General features: G+C 41.6%; 1 protein-coding gene across 3 annotated transcripts in view; it reads right to left on the bottom strand.

Moving 5' to 3' along the window:
• Positions 1–400: 400 nt before the first annotated feature.
• LOC143280995 (uncharacterized) overlaps positions 401–21,653 on the bottom strand; it is a 55,066-nt gene continuing 33,813 nt past the window's right edge. For all 3 annotated transcript variants that reach the window (XM_076585862.1, XM_076585872.1, XM_076585852.1), the window contains 15 exons: positions 21,258–21,391; positions 20,681–20,851; positions 19,141–19,231; positions 17,102–17,201; positions 16,388–16,482; positions 15,381–15,479; positions 14,092–14,159; positions 13,119–13,335; positions 10,659–10,870; positions 10,288–10,378; positions 8,849–9,006; positions 7,171–7,282; positions 5,393–5,485; positions 3,952–4,036; positions 401–2,527 (listed from right to left, as the gene is read on the bottom strand). In XM_076585862.1, coding sequence (XP_076441977.1) covers positions 2,304–2,527; positions 3,952–4,036; positions 5,393–5,485; positions 7,171–7,282; positions 8,849–9,006; positions 10,288–10,378; positions 10,659–10,870; positions 13,119–13,335; positions 14,092–14,159; positions 15,381–15,479; positions 16,388–16,482; positions 17,102–17,201; positions 19,141–19,231; positions 20,681–20,851; positions 21,258–21,391 — 1,950 coding nt within the window. In that variant the 3' untranslated portion in view covers positions 401–2,303. The remainder of the gene's footprint in view (positions 2,528–3,951; positions 4,037–5,392; positions 5,486–7,170; positions 7,283–8,848; positions 9,007–10,287; positions 10,379–10,658; positions 10,871–13,118; positions 13,336–14,091; positions 14,160–15,380; positions 15,480–16,387; positions 16,483–17,101; positions 17,202–19,140; positions 19,232–20,680; positions 20,852–21,257; positions 21,392–21,653) is intronic.

The following is a 21,653-nucleotide window of genomic DNA, read 5'->3' as shown; positions in this document are numbered from 1 at the left end:
TGAGTCTTAAAGGCCTTGCCTCTTTGAATGCGATTTATTATTATGATGAAATGACTGAGTTTTTTTTTCTCAAAATAGCTTGTAACTTTTTTTGTCCCTCTTTTATGTTCAGTTCAGTTGCTCAAGTAAGTATTGCTGCGTCCAAACGAATACATATACACTCCACTGCATCTGCTAAGCAGATGCTGAGCCCGAAGGCAAATTTCTGTACACTGTGCGTCTTAGACAACAAAGGAGCTGATAGATTGATTGAATGAAGTTGGACAACAGAACGACAGGCAAAAAATACAGAGGAGCAGAAGAGAGACAGACCGGGAAATAGAGAGACAGACAGGGACAGAGGGAGAGAGAGAAGGGAGAAGAGGAATGATTCGCATGATCACTAGTACGTTCACACGTATTTCCATGATCACCAGTTTATTTGGAATGCGCCATGGGACCACGAAAGCAATGAGAGACAGACAAGCACATGAAAAGAAATGATTCCAGTATAATATTCAAACACACTCACACAAGTATACAATTTGACGTTGCTTATTTTTCAGTTGACTGCACAGGGTCACACAAGAATACAAACAAAAACCATAACATTAAGCATCATTCAGTGTATTGCATAATGTTGCAGAAAAAAAAACAAACAAACATATAAATGATAAAACAAACTTGCACATCATCTAAGAAAGAATATTTTGTTTTGTTTTGTTTTCTCTTTTTTACCCCTTACCACTCTGTTCTACAAAATCAAACCCACTATCTTCCACCAACAGATTCCATCTGACAGCAAGCAGACTGTTGCAGACTAAAAAGCCCCACTTCTCCATAAAACTGAAAGCCCATCAGTTCATTCATGTACACACACACACACACACACACATATGGACACACACTCACTCACATCAGTCTGTGTGGTTAAATTTATGCACAGCCTCACTCTGGTCACTGAAGCCTACACGAAGCCGCCAAGTTAAAACTGCTGCCACTTTTTTTTGTATGATTACAACCAACATCATCAACAATCACAGGATTAAAAGGGGGTGGAACTGCACTGGAAAAAGAAAAAAAAAAAAAACACCAAAAAACACCACAAAACACACATACACAACAGAGATACGTAATCAATTGTTGTTTTTTTCTGAACAAATCTGAGCAAAAAGAACAATATAACATGACTTAATTAGTTGTGAGGCATATTGCATAAAAAAACCCAAACATTTCAGAATGAAAACATCTGCTGCAGCTCCTTTGCTGAGTTTTAGTCGACTGCTGAATCTTGAGGTCAGTGTGGCATCGGTTTGACGCATTCACAACTGGTTCCATACTTAACAGGTAATTGATTTTGCTGATCAAATGTAATGCAGTCCCAAGGGGGAGAAGTCCAGATACACAGAGTGGTGACAGACATCCTGACCGTTCATCTCAAGTTATCACAGCAAAATGACAACTCTTCACGGACGAGCATACTCGTCAACAGTAGTCAAGGTTTTAATGCTGTTGTGCAAGAGAGAAAGAAAAAAAAAAAAAGAGCGAGAAAAAGAAAAGCAGACTCTTAAAAAATTTTCAGCCCTTGAGCTTTGTCATTTTAAAGCCTCAACCCTCTTCCCAAGCAGAGATACTGTCACAAGTCATTTGCAGGCTTCAATGCTGATGTGTCGTTCAAGGGCCATACAATCTGAACACTGGTGTCATGTCCATCCCAATGCTCAACCCCTTCATATTCATATAACCCACTCCCAAAGACAATGACCAGAATGATTTATGTTCAATAATTGTAGTCTGCGCTTATTCATGGGCTGGATGTCTGGTGCAGTTTTTGTTGATGATTTTAACAGGGAAGAAATCATTCAGGCAAATTAAAACAGAACATAGACAATGTCCATTTGGATCAATCTGTTTGTGTGTGTGTGTGTGTGTGTGTGTGTGTGTGTGTTTGTGTGTGCATGCGCAGGCACATGCACATTCATGCCTGAATAAGTGTTTGTGTAAACTTGTACAAGTTTGCTTCATTAAACACAACAAAAAAAAAACAAAAACAGATGCCCCCAAAACGTTTTTCTTCCACAAACAATAACAACACCAAACCATTCATGTTTTGCATGGCTGAATGAAAATAATACCTTGATGTTAAAACACAAAAGACTACATAATGAAAAAGTATACATGCAGAGTTACAGTCAACCTGTCTCTGTAATGTTTCTTTCCCTACTCTGAAAAAGAAAAAAAAATTCTGGTGTAGAACAGACTTCAGGGTACGCACACCCCCTCTTCCTGCTCATTCCACTCCTTTCCAATAAACTCATTGAAATTCAATCCTCATCCCCCTCCTCCTCTTCGTCCTCATCCTCGCTGTCCATCTCCACCTCATTGAAGTCCACATCCAGACTCATGATTTCCTCAAAAATGGCGTCCGACACTTGCCGCAGTCGCTTCAGGAGGTCAGGGTCTTCGCAGCCCTTCACCCACTCAGCACACTGCTTGAGAACCATCTCCCTCTGCAGGGCAAAGTGCTGCCGAATCACGCGCTCAAAGCCTGGAAGGAGTAAGATATTTTTATAAGAATTATGACACACACATATACACATACACACACATATATACCTAAAAGCAGCAATACGCTGCTTTGCACAAATCAGGCATTGTCACCATTAGATGCTGAAAACCTGAAAGGATTCATATAAAATTATAATAATTTTTGTATGATATTATAGAAAAATATAAGTAGTTCATAATTTGCATAGATCCTCCAGACTGTCATCATAATTCCAGCTAATGAAGTGTTCTCTACCCAAGGAATCTCCCGGATTCTCCTAACAAAATTCAACGCTTTGTCAGAGTTTTTCCAGTCCAGAGTGCAAAAATGTTTGCACCAAATACAAAGGCATACTGAATCAAAACTTCATGTGCTACACCACTGATGAAAGAGACTGATGGTACTGATGTTCAATTTTCATCAGTTCTTTGTTTTTTATCTGTTTTTGGTTGTTTTTTTTAAAACACAATAAGCTCTTTGTTGAACGATACTTGTCAAAGGGTTCTTTTATATATGTATTAAAATTCCAGACTTTTCCCCAGACGCTGAAAGGCAAATCATATTTTTCTAAGACTTTTCCAGCCCTAAAAATGGTTCTCTCATTATTCAAAGACTTCCAGACTTCCATGACTCGGTTCAAACCCTGTGTCCTTCAAACCACAGTATTCAAAAAAACAAAAACAACAACAACAAAAAACACCAACCAAAACCAATGTGTAAAAATATCTTATTACTACTGGCAGGCTTAAAGCACTGATTCACTTTCCACACGTATGTTCAAAAGCATGGGTAAAAAACAAAACAAACTCCAACACAGCACACACCCAACTCAAGAGCAACAGATCAACTAAACCAGATGATGGTCTAAGGGACCTAACTGTGTAACGCATGAAATGTTGGGGTTGTCCCCACTTGATACTCCCATTTCCTCAAAGCCACCAAAGCACATACCTGGTACTATAAATCATATTTTGCATTTTGTTGTGCATGCATAATAATAATGATGTACATGGAGATAATATATAAAATATCAACTACAAACTAACTTATGACTAAACTGCAAGACACTAGTCTTCAAAGTGCACACCTGCTTTCTTTGTTCATACGTCTTGGTGGATGTGTTTTCATATGTACCCATGAAAAATGGTAAAAACATAGGCAGGGAATTATGAGAAAAAAAATGTAATGGAAAATGTCAGGAAAAATACTAAGCCTTTGAAAAAAAGGAAAAAAAGTGTATATACATACGTATATATATATATATATACCTACATATATATATATATACCCCCCCCCCCCAATAAAAAATCAATCATAGTTCAAGCAGTACACAATTACAATTAATATTGTTATTGTGTGTCTGTCAGTCTACCATAATGCTTGATTTGAATAGAAGAACTGTTTGAGGGGAAAAAAGCACATACCTGGTGGAGGATTGCGAAGCTGACCCAGGACGGCATGACGCAAGGTGTGCAGGTGAATCTTCCAGTTGTACTGACGACTCTGCACCTGAAAGTTACACCATTCCATCAGGTGAATACATTCTAGCTGTGCTGTGTAATGTCAGAGGCATGGATTAGCCATGCTTACTTTGTGAGATACACAATAACACACACACACACACACAGAAAAATGATGTTTAGTTCTTGTTCGTCTGCTTTGCCCAGATCCATAGACAAACATCTTGATGCTGAGTTTTTGTTTGTTTCATGTTTGTCCAATCCGCCCAGACCCACAGACACATGAGAAGATACAGAATACAGAAAACTTTACTGTCTCCAATAAGAGAACTTAATTTTTGGTGTGAACATGTAAACACATAATAAACAATGTAAGAATGGCAGTCATTCAATATGTATACAAAAAACCATAAAAATGCAGCTTTACACACACACATGCAGTGGATATCCCAGTATCGATGTTCAATTTTCACCATTCTCTGTTCGTTTGTTTACAATAATTTGCTTTAAGCTCTTTATTCAATGGTACTGGTCAAGGGTTTCATTAAAATTCCAAGACCTCTCCAGCCCTAGAAACGGTCCTCTCATATTTTCAAAGACTCTTCTATACTTCCAAGACCATGCACAAACCCTGTAATCAAAATAATATTAACAACCACAAGAACATATATTTTGGAAACAGAAACTGTTGTATCACTAAGAGCTGGGAGGGTTCTAAATCTGTCTTTAACTGCTTGGTGTTCACAGCAATGAATTAAGCAAATTTGAAAAGACAAGTATGTGTCAAGTGATTATTTCTGTCTGGGTTTGTCATTAGTCTAGTGTTGGATCCAGTATTCTGTTTATATCTTGCATCCGTACATGATTTAAACAAATTAATTCACCAATGTTGAATTGTTAACCAGACAAGTATGATATAATATTAATAAGATTTTTATAAAATTGACCAAACCTTTAGGCCTTCAATCACAGAAAAGCTTGAAGAAGTAATGTATCACAAGACAACTGGACCAATGGCTGCACCAGACGATAAGTAATGAGGGAAAGGTATGAGTAAATGTGTGTGTGCACATGAAAGATTAATATCGATCAAAACAAACATACAAACAAAAAAGACCTGTGACAAAGAAGGGAAGGCCTTAAAAATAAAAATAAAATAACATAGCATAATTTTGTTGTAATTCAAAAAGTGGGAAAAAAAGGATGGATGCCATTACCAAAAAAAAAACCCCCAAAAAAACCCACACACAACAAAAAAAAAACGTGGAGAAAACATAGGATGAGAGCCCCACCTAAAAATAAATGAATATATGAACACACACACACATACACACACACACAAGAGTAGCATCTTCCACCTACATTAGCTTACACACACACACACACAGCAACATTGTTCACCAACCTCTCCTTCTTCAGTGTCCTTGATTCTTTCATAGCCAGGTTCATTGAAGACAGGGTCAGGAGTGAGGATCATGCTTTGGATAGACACCAACACCTGCAACACATTGCACCACACACTGTACAGCTACACATCACATCGCCATGGACACCAACTCCTGCAACACATTGCACCATACACTGTACTGCTCCACATCACATCACTATGGACACATACACCTGCAACACACTGCGCCATGTACTGTACAGCTCCACATCACATCACCATGGACACCAACACCTGCAACACACTGCACCATGCACTGTACAGCTCCACATTACATCACCATGGACACCAACACCTGCAACACATTGCAAACACACTGTACAGCTCCACATCATATCGCCATGGACACCATGACGGGCACAACAGCAGAGTGGTTAAAATGTCAAACTTTCAATTTGAGTGAGCGTCCTAAGTTTACAAAAGCTCGTGTGAGATTATTCCTAACTTACCATGTACACAGATGTGCAGACCTTCTAGTGCCTGAACTCGTTTCGTGCATCTTCGAAGGCAGAAGATTACTTCTTCTTTTTCTTCTTCTCCATTCATGGGCTGTGACTCCCACAGTCACTCGTGTAAACAAGAGTGGGCTTTTTCATGTATGACCGTTTTTACCCCCACCAAGTATGCAGTCATACTCCATTTTCAGGGGTTGATTGCTGGGTATGTTCTTGTTTCCATAACCCACTGCACGCTGACATGGATTACGGGTCTTTAGTATACAGATTTAATTGTCTGCATTGTGTACAGATGAAGGGGGTTCAGGCACTAGTAGGTCTGCACACCTGTTGACCTAAGAAAAACTCTCTACCTTTCACCCACCAGGTACCATGACTGGAATTTGAACCAGGGACCCTGAGATGAAAGTCCAGCGCTTTAACCGCTAGCCTGTTGCGCCCATCAGCAGAAGATCAAAATCACACTTTCAAAAACCCATAATGTATGTCAGTGAACAGTCAGTTAAAGAAAACAAGGACATACACAGCATGTACACCCCCAAAAATGGAGTATGGCTGCTTACGGTGCAAGGTAAAGAAATGGACATGCATGTAAAAATGCACTGATACATACAAGTGAACGTATGCAACAAGCAATGCAGCAACACTGACTTCTGTTTATGTCATAAGAGGAACGTATATATGATCAAAGAGATAATGGCTGCACTTTTGCAGATTTACAGCTTTCAGTTGAAGCTAAAAACATGGCAGCAACAGGAAATATAAACCATTAAAATGAACCATTCACATTTTCCAGTTTGTAAGTACACATGCATGCAAACAAGCATACATGTGTATGTATCTTAATACACAAACACGCACACACACACATGCACAAAAACACACACACACTACACACATGCTGTTATACTCACACTCACATGCTCATACAAATACACAAACAAATGAAAGCCAGACAGACAAGCACACACAAAATCATGACAATGTAAACAAACATACACACATCCACACACACACACACACACGCACACACTTGGTGTTGATCCATACATGTACAACACATATGAACTAAGACACACGCAGAGCTACACACACACACATGCATATCCATGCAACACATGTGCAACACAGAAACAGGAACACATATATATACACACGCCTAAACATGCAGATCACACATGTGCAAAAAATAGAAACTAAGACACACACACACACACACACACACACACACACACACACACACTCATGCACGCACGCACGCGTGCACGCACACACACTGACCTGATAGAGGGAGGATTTACTGGGGTTCCACTTCTCACTGGCATCTCCAGCATGCCAGGTCCCCAACAAACTCAGACACACTTTGCCGTCAGCGTACAGGTTGGGGTTGAACCTGCCAACACAGCCACATCAACCTGCTGACCACACTGCATTGTATTGTACTATACTGTTACTTTGTATTGTATTGTATTGTATTGTATTGCCGTCAGCATACAGGTTGGGGATGAACTTGCCAACACAGCCACATCAACCTGCTGACCACACTGCATTGTATTGTATTGTATTGTATTGTAATGTATTGTAATGTAATGTAATGTATTGGGGTTGAACCTGCCAACACAGCCACATCAACCTGCTGAACACACTGCATTGTATTGTATTGTATTGCTACTTTGTTTTGTATTGCACTGTATTGCTCATATCACAAACTAACATACACTTACACCAGGGCCAACAGCAAAGTGAGAACTGTATGATCAATGGTTTCTCCACTGCAATGGGACGTCATTTACAGTTTAGTCTTTTGTGAAGGACTATGCCTCTGAAATTAGGAGGCAATATTACACTGGCTCTTTGTGCTGCAGCCATGAAGGGGGGGCAAGCGTCGGACACGGTCAAGGGAGGGAAATCCATTTAGAACCATCAAATTGTCATTTGCAAATATGTATTACGTCCCTTTAAGTGTTACATTCTCAGTTAAAATCATGAGCATCTTCAATGCTAAGGTCGCACTCCATGTATATGTATGACAAACAGCATGATTGAGTTTACTCAACTTCAGACCCCAACCATCCATGTCCACCTCCTCTTGCTGTGTTGTCATACAAGGTTATGTTTTCTCATGTTTGTCTTTTAATGTTTGTTTTTAACTAGTTCATACTAGGCATTTGAAAAAGTTAAGGATTATCATGTCACCAGGTGAGTGCCATGGCTCCCTGAGACTTGACACAGCCACGGACCATAGCAGACGATACATGACGCCCCTCACACATACCCTGTGAGCGTCACACATGGCCCGTCTACTTTAACTTTCGCTGCACTGTCTTCTTATTCTTTTTCATGTGACTACAGAATAAATAAACCAGCAGAAACCCCTTTGTGACTGGCCTTTACATATCCATGGACTGCATGTGGATCCTGTGAACCCATTCAGGCCCTGGGAGCTCACAGCTTTTGCAGGTTCCCCTGTGACACTGACGCGAAAAAACCAAGAAAATTTACCGAAATTGACTGTTTTTTCCTCCAAATTAATACGTAAGATCACAGCTGGAAATCCTATAGAAGCTAGCTGTCTATGCTTGCAGTTTATGCATGTATAGGAGGAACATGTAAAGCATTTTAATGGAATGAATGCTGACGCCAGGGCAGTACCAGGGGTTAGGGGCTGAACAAATTAATGCTTTTATCCCTAATATCCTCTTTTTTTTCCTTATTCCCCCTGATCCCTCCTTCCTACCCACTTACTACCTGCTACACCCTCTGACATGTAAGGTAGCAACAAAAATCTGTGACTCATGTCTGTTTTAGGCCAGTCTGAACGGTATCTTGGTGTGCTTCAGGGTCTGGAGTTCTCCTTCCACTGTTTTGTGCAAAGCGTTGTTTTTTGCCCCCCTCCTACCTGCTAACCCTTACCACAACCACCCAGCTTAACTACCACATGATGTCATCATCCACTGACCTGACAGTTCCGTTGCCCGTGGTGATGATCTTGACCAGCGGGGGCACGTTGGGGTAGGCAGCAGGGAAGTAGACGTCGAAGCAGAAGCAGCCCAGACTGTAGGGCGTTCCCACGGGGCCCGTCACCAGGGCTCGCATCACGTCAGTGCGATCCTTGTCCTGTCAGCATACACACAACACACCATCATAATGACACAGCCTGCATCATGTCAATGTGATCCTTGTCCTGTCAGCATACACACAACACACCATCATAATGACACAGCCTGCATCATGTCAATGTGATCCTTGTCCTGTCAAACAACACACCATCATAACACAGCCCGCATCATGTCAATGTGATCCTTGTCCTGTCAGCATACACACAACACACCATCATAACACAGCCCGCATCATATCAATGTGATCCTTGTCCTGTCAGCATACACACAACACACCATCATAACACAGCCCACATCACATCAATGTGATCCTTGTCCTGGTCACACAACACACATCATAACACAGCCCACATCACGTCAGTATGATCCTGTTCCTGTTGCAGTCACACACTATCATAATAACAATCATGATTACACGTTGAGGTTTAACATCCCATAGCTTTTTCCGGCCATCATGGGCAGTGAATTGATATCTACTGTTTGGGCTCGGCACAGGAAGGCTGGGCCCAATCCTCTCCTTCCACAATTTTTTTTACCTTCCCCAAGAGAAGTCCGGTACCCATTCACACCTGGGTGCAGTGAGGAAAATTGGAGTGAGGTGCCTTTTCCAAGAACAAAACACCATGCTGAATTTGGGCTTCAAACCCTGATCACTGATGAACACCGGATCAGAAGTCCAACACATAACTGAATCTGCCATGGATACGTCCTTGTGAAACATGGCTGGTCAGCATTAATTCATTAATATGTTTAATTCACTGGTTAAATTCATTAATTGTTTATTTTCTCAACTGCTAATTGTTCTTAAATATGTGAAATAATCTTCTAATTTTGCTCAGAGTTAACTGATGTATGAATTGTTTGATTAACTGGCTAATTATTCTATTAACTGATTGATCAATCCACACACACATACACACACAGAGATCTGGGCCGGCTTGCGTTCATGATCTCTGCAATGCTAAGTTTGCTTAGCATAAGAATGATTCATGTAATTTGTAACTTTTTCTTTCATGTAAAGCACCCTGAGCTCTTAAGAGAAAAAGGGCACTATATAAATTTACATAAGTATTATCATAATAACTCTGCATTAAATCAACAGACAAAAAGTACACAAGTGCATCTCTGCACAAATTCAACACATTTGACAAATCATGTACACAAATAATTTATGGAAAAAAAAAAAAGAGAAAAGAGAAAAGAAAAGAAAAGAAGCCACGTAGAATCAATCAACAAAATCAAAGGAATAAATCAGGTGAACACGGGAAAAAAAACGCACGTGTCTGACAAAGATGCTGGCGCCAGCGTGGACAGGGAGGCTGGTGTTGAGCTGTTTTAACTCCTTCACCAGCGCCTTCACTTTGGGACACCTGAAAGTCATCACATTGCCATCAGCTTTGCTGCAAGAACTCACAGACACACACACAGACTGAGACAATGATGTACAAGATTTTGACATTAACACTGCTGCCAGTGCATACACACACACACACACACACATAAACACAGCACACACACACATGCATGCAAACACACGCACACGCACACACATACACACAGCCACAAGGACTGAGAGAGACACAATGATTTACAACATTTTGTCATCAACTGCTGCAAGTCCACACACACACACACACACCCTCCCCTCACCTGGAGTCGATGGCGCCCTGTGCGTTGTTGGCAAAGCAGTGTGACTGGAGAAGGCGAGCACAGCTGAAGCGCTGGCCCTCCATGGTGGACGCGTACCCTTTCTCCAGCTCCTGCTCTTCGATCTCCAGGTCCACAAAGGCGTCTCTCCAGTTGTTCTCGTCCTCCCCGCACGTCGGCAGGACCGGGCAATGCTCTGCCGCCAGCTTCCTCACCTTTTTGTGAATCATTAGTGATTTTAGAACGGACTTGACTTGTCCACACACACACACACACACACACACAGTGAAGTGAATGCAAGAGACACATTGCCAAGAAAAACACACAGCAGACATTGGCAAACGTTAAACGCTCATCAAACACTGAAAGAAATGAAAATTGTCCATCTGAAGAAATGCATGAAGATAATTTTGAATGATGCTGTACATCTGATATGCAGCTTCGTTTTTGCTTTTTTATGTTATTTTGTATTTTTCATGCAACTGAAGATGTAAAAAAAAATTTAAAGGAAAAAGAAGAAATGAAAAAGAAAAGATAAAAAAATGAAAAAAAGAAAGAAAATGGAAAAAAAAAAAAAATAAATAAAAGGATGGAGGACCCTAAAATTTTCTTTCTTTTTTTTTTTTTTAAGTGGGAAAATGTCCCACAAAAAACAAGAAGAGAAAAAGCTTCTTCACCTATGGTGGGATCAGTGAGACATGGAAACTTGTTACAGGTGTTGTGTCGTGTTGTGTTTTATTGTACTGAATTGCATTGCATTGCATTGTGCTGTAATGTATTGTACTATATTAAGTTTTATTGCATTGCATTACATTGTACCCGTATACTGTGTTGTGTTGTATTGTTTTGTATTGTATTGCACTGCATTGTATTGTACCATGTTGTGTTGCATTGTATTGTACTGTACTGCATCACGTTGTATTGTAATGAATTGTACTGTACTGAATTGCATTGCATTGTGTATTGTATGCACTGCATTGTACTGTACTGTATTGCATTTTATTGTACTAATACTTGATTTGTATCGTAATTTATTACTTTTTGTTGAAACAGATTTCTCTGTGTGAATACAGCCTGCTCTCCCCAGGGGGAGTGTGTCACAGCAGTGAAAATTCACCTAGTATTATTTCCCCTTTTTTCCTGTCTGCAAGCGTATTTGTTTTTACTATCAAAGTGAATTTTCCTACAGAATTTGCACCGGACAATGCTTCCGTTGCCGTGGGTTCATTTAAATGTACACAAGTACCGTAAAGTTCGGTCTGTTGAGCGCACTGGTATATAAGCCGCACCCACTAAATTTTGGAAAAAATTGAACTTTATACATACATAAGCCGCACCTGTTTATAAGCCGCACTTATTTCCGGTACCGGAACACATTCTGATACTACAGAAAAGCTGTCGATACTGTAGGTTATGAAATAAACACAAGCGGGAACAACACAAAGAAAAGCAAGCGAAAATACTGCTAGTGCCACAAAAAAATAATAAACACACACAACGAAAATAAGATCCATAATTTAGGGATAGTCACATTTATTCAACATCATCCTGCTCACTGAATCCACTGAAATCTTCGTCTTCAGTGTCCGAGTTGAAGAGAACCAGCACGGCTTCCTGTCACAGACTTCAGCCTCACTTTCACTTCATGAACATGAAGGTGGAGGTTGCTGCTGGTTCATCGCTTGCATTGTTGTCTGCTAGTTCAATCGCCTTCAATTTGAAGGCTGCATCACAGGCATAACTTTGCGCTTTCAGCATTATGAGGGTGTACACTTGAGCAGAGTAGAACTGAATGCTGATCTGAAGGCTTTAATGTGTGCAGATTTGATTTATAAAACGCGAACAGTTAGCATACTATCCTGAAGCTCATCCAAAAATTCATGAACAGAAATCATGATTTTGGTGAGTTGAAGGGCAGCTAAGAATAGATGAGAACGTGACACCCCGGGATCGTTAAAATCCGCAAATAAGCCGCATCATTGTATAAGACGCAGAGGTTGAAGCTGGGGTAAAAAGTCGCGGCTTATAGACCGAACTTTACGGTACTGTTTTGCTTGGTGTAACTATTCTTAATGTCATCAGTGTATTCTGTTTAATCATTTTTTGTAATACCTAAAAAACAAAACAAAACAAAAAACAAAACAAAACAAAAAACAAAGAAACAAAAACAAGCACCAACCAACCAAAGATGAATTCCCCAAGGATACTACTGCTGTTTGTGTTTGAGTATGATCCTGTCTCTTTTTTCTCTTCTGGTTATCCCCTTTATTAAAAATTTCCGATCTCTTAATTAATTTAAATGACAATATGTAAGTGAATGGTTTGTGAGAATTGAAAAAAAAAAAAAAAAAAAAAAAAAGTAAACCTATGACACTAACCTCTCTTAAATAATTGAAATGATATTGTAAATATGTTGTTTGTGCGAATCAAAAAAAAAAAAAGATGTCGACCTATGACACTGACCTGCTCCATCAGCTGTGCCAGTTTGTTGGTGGTGTCCTCGGAAGCGAACCCCTTGCCCACGATGACCGACTGGGCCTTCTCCAGGTTGGCCAGCTCAAAGTCAGGGTCCTTCACCATGGAAACCAGGTATCCGTCAGTACGGGACACGTCCTCCACAGCAATCCTCAGCATGACGTTCACAATGTCCGACAGCAACTCCACTGGGTTGAATTGGTATCTGAAGATAATGACAGTACATTTATTTTTCAACGGTCTCTCCACACCTTTGGGTTGAACTGGTATCTGATGCCACCAAGGCAACCACGTGTTTGTTCTGTATTGTCCGTGTGTTCTGTGTGGCTTGTTCAGGATTAAAGAGGCTATGCCAGTCTTGAATAAAAGCAAATTTGTGTTTGCACATTTCTTCTGTCATTGCTGCTGTGTGCACATGTCAAATGATCGGTATAAGGACAGGCCCGGCGCTTCCTTTTTTGGGCAAGTGTCTGGGTTTGTTCCAATGTACCTTTTATTTACCTGTGTGCTGGCTGAGTCGATGGCGTAGGCGGCATTGGTTTGGAGTTGTGTACCTTGTGTGTGGAGAGAGTTGCTGCTCTTTGCTATTTGTTAATGACAGTAGATTTATGTATATCAGTGGTTTCTCCACTCCTTTGGGTTGAATTGTTATCTGATGATAATGACAGTACATCTATGTATTAAAGATTTTATTTATCTTTTTCACAGATCTATGCCAATGCACAACATAAATATCAAAACATATTCAATTACTCGCTGTTTCATCAATTACCATCAGTTTGTTCATATTTGTGTACATCTTTACACTCTTTTTATTCATTGGTTAAACTTTCACTTTATTATTTCTTTTTTTTTTCCCCAATAGATTTACACCTTTGCACAATATGAACATGGACACACAGACACTAAAACTATTATTTTTTTTTTTTTTTATAAATAACTCTTTTCTTTCTGCACTCACTTCGCCATGTCCTTGACCTTGAAGTTCTTTGCCTTGGCACCACACAGAGAGTCCAGGAAACCATTGATCTGTGCAACATAGAAACTGAACCATCAGCCTGATACAAATATTGACAGAAACACATTTACTTTTGAAATATCTAAATAAACAAACAAAATAAATAAAACAATTTTCGAAAATTGCACCCACCAAAACACAGATCTATGGAACAAAAAAAAACAACAACTTTGTTCTTGTACAACTATTAACAAAAACATGTAACACCGCTGACAAAAGTGATTAGTGGATACCCAAGCTTTTCAGTTTTTTGACTGTTTTTCAAATGCATTATCTGCTTCAGCCCTGCTCCCAAGCAACGCTTTGGTATCGAACATTCTTTCAGTGTTTCCATGTTCCTACATGTGCATAAACTGCAAGCAAAGGGAAGTGACTCATGCAGTATTTCCGCCTGTGTCCACACATCGTAATGTCAATCTGGAGGGAAATCTGGTTGACTGCAGCATTTTCCCTGTTTTTCCCTCCACAAGTATGGCAGGGGAGGCGAGCCTGCTGAGGCTGCAGACCCCCAGGGCTGAATGGATCAAGTTGTTTGCTGAATGGTACTGGTCAAAGGCTCTTGTTAAAATTCCAAGACTGTTCTGGACCCTGATAGGCAAAAAACATTTTTTTCAAGACTTTACCAGCCCTGAAAATGGTGCTCTCATCTTTTCAATGACTTTTCTGGCCTTGGAAATGGTGTTAAGCAGAAGATCAAATACGCATGCTATGGATTCTGTCATCCATGTCAACGTTCGTTGGGTTATGTTAACAAGGACATATCCAGCATGCACACCCCCGAAAACAAAGTATGGCTACCTAATTAGTAAATGGTGGGGTGAAAAATGGTCATACATGCTAAAGCCCACTCATGTACATACGAGTGAACATGGGAGTTGCAGCCCACAAACGAAGAAGAAGGAAATGGTGCTCTCTTCTTTTTTTTTTTTAATGGCTTTTCCGGCCCTGGAAATGGTGCTCTCTCTTTTTTTTTTTCAACAACTTTTCCACCCCTGGAAATGGCGCTCTCATCTTTTCAATGACTTTTCCGGCTTTAGAAATGGTGCTCTCATCTTTTCAATGACTTTTCCAGACTTTTGTGACTGTGCGAACCCTGAAGGACCATGATCATCAGACGCCCCTGAGAAGGACCATGATCATCAGACGCCCCTGAGAAGGACCATGATCATCAGACGCCCCTGAGAAGGACCATGATCACCAGACGCCCCTGACAAAAAAGCACATGGTCTCACCGTGGAAGCGGCCCGGGTGGCCAGAGGCTGGCGGGTGAAGCAGTGGGCCACTGTGTCCGACTGGCTGACCAGGTTCAGGAACTTTAGAGTCTTCTTCGCCTGAAAACCATGCACAGTGTTGACATCCAGTGAAGGGGGAGGGAACCCGTCCATGTCAAATGGCACATTCACAATACACCTTTATTTATCCATTTGCAAATTTTAAAAAAAAGAAAAAAGACAATGAGAAAAAAAATACTTTCAAGACAAAATAGTCAAATCATGTTCCTTGTCCATGAAAAAATAAATGCACAAAAAAAATATTTCGTGGGAATTTCATGGGATAATGACTAACAATTAACAAGGAACAGATAACAAAGACTACCCCCCCCAACCCTCCCACTCCCCCTCCCACATCAACCACAAACAGGGCATGAGAAGGAAAAGCCACGCCACTCGACCCATGGGTGCCAGTGCAGAAACGACACAAAATGAACAATCAGCAACAAGCAACACCCCCTGTGAGACCTGACAGCAGTCCCAGACATCTCCCCATGCTGCAAACACAGTCTCCAGCCTGTCAAAACAGATCTTGTCAACCAATACTAACAGTAACAGAAACTGTGTCACTGTGAGAACCCAACAACAAACAATTATGATAAAGATTACTATGAGTCATACAACCCCTTACCCTCCCCCACCAAAAAAAAATCCTCATGAGTTTTCTATATGATGTTACACTGTTGTTATTTTTTTTGTAAAGGTATTTTTAGCAAGTTTATACAAGCTTTTTCTCTTTGTTTTTTGGGGTTTTTTTTTATAATATTTTTATTCCTCTGTCTTATTCATACCACATGTATTTGTTGTCAAAAGCGCTTGGAGTAGCAAGGCAAGCACTGCATCAATGCACTTTATCGTCATTATCATTATAATTTCTTACACTGGTATCTACAACAATGGGCCATGGAAAGCCTGTACAACCATGAACACATGTTCCTGTCAGTAGGAACTGCAGCGCTGACACTCACCTGTCTCATGAAGCCCGACCCCACGTTTTCCTCACTCCGCAGAAACATATCCTTCTCCGCCTGCTGTCTCCGGGACAGGGCGTTCCACTCCGCCTCTGTACAGCCACCAAGGGTATCACGATAATGATGATAATAACAATGATAATAATGATAACAATAATAATTCTTCTTCTTCTTTATACATACTCCCATGTTCACTTGTATGTACACGAGTGGGCTTTTATAAAAATGACCGTTTTTATCCCGCAATATAGGCAACCTTACTCCGCTTTCAGGGGTATAATGATAATAATAATAATAATAATAACAATAATAATAATAACAGTAATAACAACAATGACAACAACAGCAATAATAATAACAATAATAATGACAATAATGATTATAATAATAACATACTTTTAGAGAGTGCTATAATTTAAGCTGAAGCAAGCTCTACAAATCCAGTATTTAACATGCATCGAATTAACAATAATAATGCAGTCTGGATTCTCAGTGATGAGAGCACAAATGGCTCCGCAGGTGCCTGCAGGTGTTTCAAAGGTAGTACAGTACTGTCATTGAAATGCAGAAAACAGAATGTCCCAGATTCGGGGGCACATACACACACAGGGGCACACACCACACACAGAGGCACACACACACACACAGGGGCACACACACACACACACACACACACACACACACACACAGAACATAAAAACAGTCACTGACCGTTGGCTTTGAGGGTCTCAATCTTCTTGACGTTGGCCAGGCGACTCAGGCTGTCATGTAGCATGTACAGCAAGGTGTCTAGGATCGAGTCCAGGAAATTCTGCACCACCACACACCACCAGTACATTGACTATATCAATACATAAATAAATAAATAAATATGTCCAAGGAGCCCAGGAAACTCTGAACCACCACAAACCACCAGTACAGTAACTACATAAACATATAATTATAAATGAATGAATAAATAAATAAATACATAAATAAATGTGTCCAAGGAGTCCAGGAAACTATATGACCAAACACCAACAGGACAGTAACAACATGACTAGGTGAGTAAAAAATGATGATGACAGTGACACTTACCTGGAACATGTCTGTCCCCCACTGAATGACGATGACAGTGACATTTACCTGGAACATGTCTGTCCCACACTGACTGACGATGACAGTGACAGTGACACTTACCTGGAACATGTCTGTCCCACAATTACTGACGATGACAGTGACAGTGACACTTACCTGAACATGTCTGTCCCACACTGATGATGACAGTGACACTTACCTGGAAGATGTCTATCCCACACTGACTGACAATGACAGTGACACTTACCTGGAACATGTCTGTCCCACACTGACTGACGATGACAGTGACACTTACCTGGAACATGTCTGTCCCACACTGACTGACAATGACAGTGACACTTACCTGGAACATGTCTGCCCCACACTGACTGACGATGACAGTGACACTTACCTGGAACATGTCTGTCCCACACTGACTGACAATGACAGTGACACTCACCTGGAACATGTCTGTACATCACTGACTGACGATGACAGTGACGCTTACCTCGAACATGTCTGTCCCACACTGACGATGACAATGGCAGTGACACTCACCTGGAACATGTCTGTCCCACACTGACTGACGATGGCAGTGACACTTACCTGGAACATGTCTGTCCCACACTGACTAACAATGACAGTGACACTTACCTGGAACATGTCTGTCCCCCACTGACGATGACAGTGACAGTGACACTTACCTGGAACATGTCTGTCCCACACTGACTGAAGATGGCAGGTGACACTTACCTGGAACATGTCTGTCCCACACTGACTGACGATGACAATGACAGTGACACTTACCTGAACATGTCTGTCCCACACTGACTGACGATGACAATGACAGTGACACTTACCTGGAACATGTCTGTTCCACACTGACTGAAGATGGCAGTGACACTTTCCTGGAACATGTCTGTCCCACACTGACTGACGATGACAATGACAATGACACTTACCTGGAACATGTCTGTCCCACACTGACTGACGATGACAATGAGAATGACACTTACCTGGAACATGTCTGTCCCACACTGACTGACGATGACACTGACATTTACCTGGAACATGTCTGTCCCACACTGACGATGACAGTGACATTTACCTGGAACATGTCTGTCCCACACTGATGGACAATGACAGTGACATTTACCTGGAACATGTCTGTCCCACACTGACAATGACATTTACACTCACTTGGAACATGTCTGTCCCACACTGACTGACAATGGCAGTGACACTTACCTGGAACATGTCTGTCCCACAATTACTGACGATGACAGTGATAGTGACATTTACCTGAACATATCTGTCCCACACTGACAGACGATGACAATGACATTTACCTGGAACATGCCTGTCCCACACTGACTGACGATGACAGTGACATTTACCTGGAAAATGTCTGTCCCACATTGACTGATGATGACACTAACACTTACCTTGAACATTTCTGTCCCACACTAACTGACAATGACAGTGACACTTACCTGGAACATGTCTGCCCCACACTGACTGACAATGACAGTGACACTTACCTGGAACATGTCTGTGACACATCTGACGATGACAATGGCAGTAACACTCACTTGGAACATGTCTGTCTCACACTGACTGACGATGGCAGTGACACTTTCCTGGAACATGTCTGTCCCACACTGACTGACGATGACAATGACAATGACGCTTACCTGGAACATGTCTGTCCCACACTGACTGACGATGGAGGCACGGCAGTCGTTGCGTGACCACAGTTTCTCCACCAGCTGACCAATCTGTACCCTGCACACCAGACAGTGTCAGTGTCTAAAGGAGGCGTCACTGTGTTCAGACAAATCCATAAATGCAACACCTCATCTCCTAGAAGGACGCCTGACAGCAGCATAACCCAATGCGCTGAAGCAGGCTTTGAATGCATGTTCATTATACCTCTTAGCAAATCGGAGTGAATTTCTTTTACAGATTTCTGCCAGAGGACAGCACTCTTGTTGCCATGGGTTCTTTTTCAGTGTGCTGAATGCATGCATCACTCAGAACTTTGGTTTATTGTCTCATCCGACTAACTAGATGCTCAGTTTCATATTCCAGCAAATTAGGAGAAAGGGTGAGACTGAGATTCAAACCAGACCCTCATGGACATTGTACTGGCAGATAATTGACAAGCATCTTAATCATTCTGCCACCTTTCTACTTACTCAACACTGCCACCGCTGAAAACATTAGTAACGTGATTGCAATTAAGGCAGAAGTATTCATTCACAAGTCTTGATACACACATTGAATATCAATAAGTTTTCCTTCCGCTGAAAGTTGCACACAGCCTACTGTAAAGATGACACAGAGAGAGAGAGAGAGACAGAGAGAGAGAGAGAGAGAGTGTGTATGTGCAGTATGGAGTACCTCAAGGTTCCCTTTTAGGTCCCTTGCTTTTCCACACAGTACACCCAACAACTAACATCACTGTAGCACATTCTGTCTCTAAACACTGCATTTGCTGATGTCAAATCTCTGCAATAAGTTACGTCAAACACACTGAAATCAAACTTCCCCAAGCCCCCAGATTCTTAACTCATTGTACTCCAGGAATGAGATAACTCGTACCATGATTACTTCTCCTGTGGACCAGGTATGAGTATTCTCATACCAACACACTATTCCAATTTCGTTCATTCTTGCTTGGTACAGTTGGCATTCTAAACTGAACCGTTTATGGATCCGGAAACACGAAAATGAAGCTTTGTTTGACCGATTAAATCAAAAATTCTCCATTGATTTTCACTGTTTTAGTGAGCCACCCTGTTTTTTTTTTTCTGCAGTGGTTTCATGTAGTGCTGGTTGAGGGGAGTTGCAGCAGGCATATAGCTGTGGCGTAGAATGAGTTAACATGACAAGACAAAACAAGACCGACAGACATGGCAGACCTGGTGTTGAACTTGTTGATGGAATCAACACCCCCCCACCCCAGTCCCCTATCCTTAACAAAACAAGACAAGACAGGCCTGGTGTTGAACTTGTCAATGGAATCAACACCCCCCCACCTATCCTTAACAAAACAAGACAAGACAGGCCTGGTGTTGAACTTGTCGATGGAATCAACACCCCCCACCCCCACCCCAGCCCCCTATCCTTAACAAAACAAGACAAGACAGGCTTGGTGTTGAACTTGTCGATGGAATCAACACCCCCCCCCCCCCAAGCCCCCTACCCTTAACAAAACAAGACAAGACAGACCTGGTGTTGAACTTGTCGAAGGAGTCCTTGTCGACGTCCAGCCCCTCCACCACATCCACGGTGACGTAGGTCCGCAGCAGCGCGGGCCCCAGCTGGGTCTGGGCCGACGGGCAGGTGTGAACCATGGCCGCCAGGTCCGACATCACCCCACTGCCCCAAGTGCTGCCACCGCTGAGCCACACAGCACCCTCAGTCAATCAGTGTGGGGTGGAGGGGTGGGTGGCTGGGAGGTGGGGGGTGAGGAGTGTGGGGGCGGTGATGGAATTTTTTGGTAGGAAACGGGCTTATGTATGCGTTATGTTCACACAGTTGTACAATTCGAGAGAGAGAGAGAGAGAGAGAAACACGAAAAGAGCTGTATATACAAGCACACATTCAATCACGCACATAGAGAATTGCACACACAAATACTTACACACTTAGAGAAATAAAAAGAAAACACTCATAGAGTTGTACACACACACACACACACACACACAAACACACACTCAGGGAGAAGAAGAAGAAAAGAAGAAGAAGAAGGAGAAGAAGAAAAAGAAGAAAACAGAAGAGAGAAGAAGCAAGAAGACTAACTGACCCTAACAAGCGCGTCTTGTCCGTGTCCTTCATGAAGGCGAGCAGTGCGGACACGATCATGCTGGCCGGCACAGGTCCCGGCATCAGGTCTGGTCTCTCCAGCAGCATCACACAGCAGTCCACAAAGGCTGTCAGCTGTACAGTCACCCAGTTCATCAATAAATAACAACAGTGGTGCTTCAACACCCTTGGAGGTGCTGTAAAATAACACATCAGTCAGACACACAGCACACCAGAACACGCATGCTCACACACACACACTCGCGTATGTACACGTTCAAGCACACACGACATACACATATGCGCACACACACACACACACATGTATGAACGCACGCATAGACACATACATGCACTCACTAAGTCAAACACACATGATGGAAGAAATAGCCGTGGA

The sequence above is a fragment of the Babylonia areolata genome, chromosome 1 (assembly GCF_041734735.1).
Source record: "Babylonia areolata isolate BAREFJ2019XMU chromosome 1, ASM4173473v1, whole genome shotgun sequence".
Classification (NCBI taxonomy): domain Eukaryota; kingdom Metazoa; phylum Mollusca; class Gastropoda; order Neogastropoda; family Buccinidae; genus Babylonia; species Babylonia areolata.
The sequence above is the reverse complement of the archived record's forward strand: the minus strand, read 5'-3'. Positions and strand labels throughout refer to the sequence as shown.